The sequence below is a fragment of the Phytophthora infestans genome, genomic scaffold (genome assembly GCF_000142945.1).
Source record: "Phytophthora infestans T30-4 supercont1.43 genomic scaffold, whole genome shotgun sequence".
NCBI classification, from domain to species: domain Eukaryota; phylum Oomycota; class Peronosporomycetes; order Peronosporales; family Peronosporaceae; genus Phytophthora; species Phytophthora infestans.
The window spans coordinates 168,469-175,834 of NW_003303716.1; the positions used below are offsets into that span (position 1 = coordinate 168,469).

Genomic DNA, 7,366 nt, shown 5'->3' on the forward strand with positions numbered 1-7,366 from the left:
TTTTTACATGCTTAGACCGAGCAAACGTGAGCGCTCCTCTCGGGATACCCTTCGGTCTAGTCTTCTTGCTAGACACCACCGCCTTGCAGAAGCCTCTTCTGTTTGTCATGATTGTACCAATTGTGTAAAACCCCATGAGCAGTAGCTGTACGGCTAGCACAATAGACGTGTAGAACCGATCGACAACGACAAGTCGCATCGCTTTCTCTGGAGGCTTATCTCCAAACACAGCTTTCAGGTTACGAACAACGGCAGCAGGGCCGGACTTCATGTCCACAGCACCTGACTCAGCAATGTGCTGCTTCTTGCCACAGTACACCTCGAAGCTGTACATTGTCACACAGCATACAGATCATAAGTAAACGCATACAGCAGAACGAAGACAGCATTCTTACCGAATACAATAAGCGGACACAGCACAACAGAGCATGAAAAGCTTTGTACCCCATTTGTGGGGTTTATCTTTCATGTACACTCTTGTCCGATTGAACGAGCTTCTATTCGGTAGCATGGCTTCATCAAACGAAAGCTCTGCTGGAGGATTGAAGTACTGCACAAACGTCTGCTGCAACACGTTCACTACAGAGCGAATTTTCCATACGCGATCGGTTTTTGCACGTGGGTCTTGGTTGCTCGTGAAGTGGAGATTTTATGTGAGTTGCATGAATCGATCTCGTGAGAGAAATTTCCCAAATGTGCCTCTTGGAAGTGCCCCTTGCTCTGACAGCCTCCAGTGGTTCGCTAGTTTTTCGCGATTTGGCATGATTGTTCGAGCTATCAACAGGCCGATGTAGACGCACAGCTCGTGCGGCATTATCGGCTTCACCGAATGGAACTCTTGGCGTACATCTCGTCTTGTCTTGTTCTTTTCTTGTTGTACTGCGCGTCCAGCTCGTCGCGCCTTCTGTGCTTGCTGTTCCTTTCTCTTAAAATAGGCATCCACACGGGCATCTAGCTGCTCATGCATATAAAGATTGCTGCACTCTGCTATATGCTGCCACAGCGCCACTGGGATGAACATGAAGAATAGTGCGATAGGCGACGCTCCACGCTTCAAAGCCTCTTCAGTCGGTCCACCGCGTTCACCCATCAGATCTGGATACTCGTCCAGATATTGCGTGACATTGGGCGTCTCGGGATCATGCCATCCAGTAGTACCGAGATCTTTCAGTGCAGGTCCGATGATATCACCAGCCAGAACGCTGTCGTGGCCACCGATTGAGTTGAGAAAACTGTCTGCAAAATGGCGTTCTTCCTTTGCATACATGTCATCGTCCTCTTCATCGATCGTATCTGATCCTGACGAGTCAGCGTCACTGACATCCAAATCGTCCAGGTCTATCTCCTCTAATTCGGTCCCCGAGTCTAGCACACAGTAGGTATCATCACTGCCTTCAGGTGCGTTCAAGTCGTCGTCACCGTCACCTAGCATGTCAACGACGTCGTGGGTACCTAATACACCAAATAATACAGCATAATGTACGTGTTAGGCATACGATGTATGATGTACGATGTATATCCAACTCAAGAAAGTAATCCTACCCAAATCGCCAGTACGACTCTCTTCTTTCGATTCTTCATCTTCTCCACGAGCAGGAAGAGGACTATGGTGTCGTCTCGGTTGCTGCAAGTCGCTATCATTGCTGCGACAGCCGCTTGGTTTGCTACTAGCATTGGCTAACGGTAGCACACAGTCAGCATTGAATAACGAGTTAGCAGTGCATCGTAGCGCAGAATCGACTGAATTGTTCCTCACCTGGCGCACGGGACACGGAAGTCGAAGGTGCTGACGAAGTTTCACGCCTTGGGGGAGGTTGAGCCGGCCGGGAGTCGCTAACTGCACTTGCCATGACGGCTGATACAGCAAAAAGAGCTTATACATCATTAGATACAGCATTTCAAATATACAAAGCGCGATGCAACATCACCTGGAGTAGTTGACAAAGCTACACGCCTTGAAGGAGGTTGCGCCGGCCGGGAGTCGCTGACTGCACTTGCCATGACGGCTGATACAGCTGTATCAGCCATGACGGCTGATACAGCAAAAAGAGCGTATACATCATTAGATACAGCATATCAAATGTACAAAGCGCGAGGCAACATTACCTGGAGTAGTTGGCACAGGTGCGGATATCGCACTCTCAGCGACCACATCACCTGGTGCTGGGTGTTCAGGTAGCGTTCCAAGTTGCTGGTCAGCAGCAGCATCGACAGGAGCTGTAGCAACAGGAACAGCGGCTGACGCAGAAGAAGCCGCAGAAGGAGAAACACCTTTATCCGCCTCTGCGATTTGTCGCTCTTGCTGGAGTCGAGCTTCGTGATTTCTCTTCACCACTATACACAAATGTAATACAACTAGCAACGTCAATAAAGACTAACCAAAACAACTCAAAGTATGGCAAACCTTCTCGAGAGTACAGTAATAGAGCTTGCTCTCCAAGAAAGTAGTCCACTCCCTCTTTTCCACTGGGATCACCGCCTGGCTTGATGTACTTCCAGAAATGATTTAGGCTTCGGCTTGATGGTGGCTTCGCGGTCCACCCAGCCGACTTAAGGCCAGCCCAGAGTACGCGGAAGCTGTCAGGCCCCCGCACGGGCACAGGTACCGGAGTTGCTCCGCCAGAACAACTCCCTCGAGATGTTTCGCGGGTCCCCACCATCACGAGTTCTCAACCGCTTGTTGTCCACCGCAGAAAATCTTTGACTGGCGCTCAAGCTTGCGAAAAGGGCGCGAAATTTACCTCCCAAAAAGTATACTGCTTCGAAAGACTGTGCCAAACCTGGCACTTATAATATCTAAAAAAAATCGAAGAAATTAGAAGCGGCCTTTCTCTCTCTCTTTAGACTCATCTGTAGGAAGATACATTTTCCGGCTCTCACATTTTAATCTTCGCTTTTGTATACCTTGTGAATCTGTCAGAAACAAGTATAGTTTATTTAGGTATAAAACCACTACGCTGTATATACAGCGTAACAGCTGATTTCAAACGCAGCTTATACAGCTACCGGGTTGAAGGGGTTAACTCCACGAATTGGATAACTACGGTCTGCGTTAGTAAAAATCATCATCGGGGGCAAGATACGTGCACTTGGCCCACCGCTGATTCGCACGACCATTGTCATTCCATCCCCTCCGGATACAACATCCGCATATTTGACCTGGTTTTCGCCTCCAAAACCGAGAGTCTTGCCGTTGTCAAAATCTACAACGAAATGAGTTTCATCGATGTTTTCAATCGCATTCTCGTCATACAAACCGCTCTCAAACCCACGCTTCAACTTGCCAAGGTGATAGGCCACTTGCTTCTCAATATCTTCAACCTTCTGAGGGCTCACCAGTCGTTTACCTGTTGCCGCACGAAGTACTATGTTGTTGTTCTCCATAAAGGTTTGCACCCAGCGTGAAGTGATCTTTGTTAACAGCTCAGCCCCGTTCTCATCAGCCTTTGGAGCTTGAGGATCCTGGAGGATACGCTTAGCTACTTGACGTAGCAAGGATGCGTCGAGCTTCAACCATAATTTACGTAATCGATCAAACTCGCTTAGCAACAAAGGATATATCCAGAGCACCCACTTGCTCCGAGGACGACCTCGGCCGGACAAAGCCTTAGAGTTCACTCGCTTTCCTCTATCTGATCGTAAACTCGACGGTGACACAGAACACCGGAGTGGCGCTTGAAGTTGCTCTCGATTCTTCCACCAGGCCATCGCTTTGCTAAGGTTAGCATTGCGAGTAGACGAGTTAAAAATATCAGGAAATTGATCTACAGCTCTCGCGAACATGTTCTTTGCTCCCTTTGCTTTTTCATATTCTTCCATCCAGGAGATGACACGACGGCGATGCTGGATGGTGGTAGCCTGTTGTGACGCTCGAGATGATGTTGACGTTGGCAACTCAGTCACGACCACGTTGGAAATAGAGATTATGTCGTCTTCAGAGCTCTCTTCTGAGTCGTCCTCGTTGGCATCATCCTTCGAAGAGATCGAATCTTTTGCTCCCTGTAGCGCGAAAGCTTTTATGATAGGAGGAGCTGGTATAGCTTGAGGTTTGCCTGAATCACAGTCTGGACAGAGAACATGCTGTCCAAAGCCCTCTTGTCCGACAGGCTTCCCACAAAATGGGTGCATATGAACAGAGCAGATTGGGCAGACGTGAATAGGACCAACGAGGTCACCACAGCCACCACACGGGGAAAGTTGAGCTGAGTTGGAGCTCATTAAAAGATAGTTCTTAGAGGGAGAAGAGGCGTTGGTGTGTTGGAAGAACTTCTGGAATGAGAATAGACCACATTAGCCTCCAAAATGCGTTGGTGTGTTGGAAGAATTTTTGGAATGAGAATAGACCACATTAGCCTCCAGTCACATAAAAATAACATTTCCAATTATAAAATATCAAATACTCTTCAAATAAGCTTAAGGAGACTGCATAGCTATTATTCTATTAAAAGTATAATTCATATCCTTAAAAAACATAACCCGCTGCTTCGTAGTGAGCCGCGTTGAGGGTAAGTGGGAAACCCACTTTTATTAAATGACCTGTTATTGCATCACCAGTAAAACGCGAGCACCGCCCGTTGCTGCGGAGGGACTCGAACTCACGCCAGGAGTGTAAACCGGGCCAGTCTTTTCCACTGCGCCAATTCGAATGCCCAAAATAAGGTGATACTAATTATGAACTCAGACTAATTTTGAACACGACATTTTCTTGCTCACGGTAATTAGTCTCACATTCGAACGGTGTGACTAATTTCGAACTGTGACTATTTATTCACACAGACTAATTACCGTGGGCACTGTAGTTGGCTGTATTCGATGTAAATCAATGACACGTTCATCCAAGCTGGGTCCAAATACTCCGGTAAGCCGCGCAAATTTGTGTAGCAAAGCTCAATATCCGTTAGTTTGTGAGGGAAATCAGTATCGTAGAGAGCTGGAGGAAGAACGCCATCTTTCATGTTCACCCGGGCCATGAAGAGGAGGCTAAACTCGGGGTGGTTCGTGTTAGTGATGGCTGCTGAAACTCCCCAATTGTCGATTGTCGAATTATAAACCCTAATACCACTGACTCGATGAAACTCTGTGATCATGTCTGGTACTTCTAATGATGCACAATGCCGCATGACTAACGTGACAACGCTGGACCTATCGAATTCACTCCACTTTGCCTCAACTTCATTCATTTTTCCGGAGATACCCAGGCGATAGCAATCAAGAACAGCCAAGTAGCAGGCAGGTTCAGACACTGCCCATGGGTGGACTTGTAAGGTGCATTGTGGTAATTCAGGCTGCAAAGACGCTTGGATGTGAAGACCTAACACTAGCACACCCCAGGCTGCAAAGAGTAGATGTACCAAGTGGAGCACCAATTGACTACTGCGTGATCGCAGTCCGAAGCTACCACCTTCGATCGTGGCTACATTCCGCGGCTTCCGACCCGTTCCAATACTGTTCAGAGCAGGGCCCTTGGTAGTTGGTTTGTCTGGTACTTTGATATTAACGGGAGCGCAATTAATCCGTGTGTCCCTGCCACTAGGTACGAGACGTAATAGCTTTTTCAAGCTTGTAGTCGTGGATATAAGTCCAAGGGAAAACACCGTACGGCTCATCAAGTCCGACCACGAAGTTACAAGAACCATTTGGGATTCATTCAGAATGCGAGCAGCCCACGACTCGCTATACCATCTCTCCATTTCAAAGCCGGCCATGTCAGCGTTAAACTGATCTATGTAGCTGAGAACAACGATGAAGGGGATGCCCACGCACGACACGAGATCAAGGATACAGTCGCACAATGGACAAGCAAACCGTCTGCGAGCCTCGTTTTTCTTGAATAATAGAGAGTATATAAAGACAGAAGACCAGCAGTTGAGTACCAACAAGCACAGATAAAATCGATTCAGCAGCCAACGTGGAAGATACCAGCTCATCCTGTAAGCTTGTTGTGTTTGAAGAGCTGTCTCCACGAGCTCACGAGTAACTAAGATGGCGTGAAAGTGTCCTCCATTCAACCCCAGAACCCCTTGCCTACCCCACACCTTCGAATACATCCGCTCAGTACGTAATTTAGCAGACAGCACTCCCGTAGCTACTTTATCGTTGATGTCGGGTGTCGTTTTTGATGATACTCTTTTGCTGGTATTTAAGGTAGCAGGATCGCCTTCTTGGGGCCATGGTGAGAAGGCCAGCTCTTGCTGCCAGATAGACCCTCCCACCATCAGAAGTATACAGATACCATGAAGTGCTGCCATGACTGCGTTCACGTTCGCGATAAGGTGATATTGTTGTATCATCGTGTCAATCCCGATGTACTCGAAAGTAACGTACAAATACATCTCCTGCAGCTCGTAGTAGAACATCGCGTACGCGGCGTTGTATCCAAACGTAACCAAATGCACCGCAAATATGATAACCCACCACAGCGCGAAGCTTTAGGACCCTAAGTCGACGTACTGCGATGTGAAGGATGGCGACTTAGCTTTTCCAGGCATGATACTGCTCTGCAGTGTGCCGAAGTAACAGGTTTACCAACAATGTCAAATCTAAAAATGGGCCTTGGTCTAGAAGTTATGACATCAGCTTGTTATATTTATTTTTATCACGATTCTTATCAGCCATTTTATTTACATGTAAGACACGAAAGCCTATCAATAACTAATAGCGATACTTCAAGTTGGGTCCCAGCTACATTACCAGGGACTTTCGGTGTCATCGTCGCAATATGGCGACCTTACGTAATTCGTGGTGGTGGGTTATCTTGCTCGCTGTGCATTTGGTGACCGGTGGATATAATGCAGCGTTCGCTTTGTTTTACTAGGACACCTATTTGTATCGAGCCCTGAATGAGGGCAAAATGCCCTCCTACTATCACAGGCGTGAGCACATTACTAGCAGTCATGCACGGTGGCTGTGCGCTGTTGATGATCGTTGTCGGTACGACTCTTCAGTATGTCGCGGTATTCCTCCTTGATCGGGGTCGTGTATCTTGCAAACCGACCGTAGGAACTTTTAAAGTAATAAACGTAATAAACGTAAACAAATGTATTGATTGTCTTCTCAGTTACTTGTGAGGTAAAGAGGAAAAACACGACTGAGCTGCTCTCCTCGATGTCCACGAGAGAGAGCAGCTCCCTACATCCTCCTACGTGGCGGTCCACTCCAGATCTTGAAATCAGCCGTCGACAGGCGTTCTTTTTATGCCGGGAACGCCGACGTCGGAGGCGAATGACCCAGTTGGTTAGACGTGGTGCGCTTCACCTGAAACGCGTTGAGCTTCTGAATACATTCGGCGAGAAGGTCGAGTCCCTCATCCAGCCGTATACCGTGACAAGTAAAGAGCCCCAACAAGGATTTTCTACTACCAGCTGCA

General features: G+C 47.7%; 1 protein-coding gene across 1 annotated transcript; it reads right to left on the reverse strand.

Annotated features, from left to right (window-relative positions):
- Positions 1 to 4,831: 4,831 nt before the first annotated feature.
- On the reverse strand, positions 4,832 to 6,248 carry PITG_16167 (uncharacterized protein; the record flags this gene model as incomplete). The annotated part of the gene is made up of 4 exons (XM_002897538.1): positions 4,832 to 4,886; positions 4,987 to 5,401; positions 5,447 to 6,126; positions 6,205 to 6,248. The coding sequence occupies 4 exons, from the start codon at positions 6,246 to 6,248 to the stop codon at positions 4,832 to 4,834; spliced, it is 1,194 nt and encodes a 397-aa protein (XP_002897584.1).
- Between the last annotated feature and the right edge of the window lie 1,118 nt (positions 6,249 to 7,366).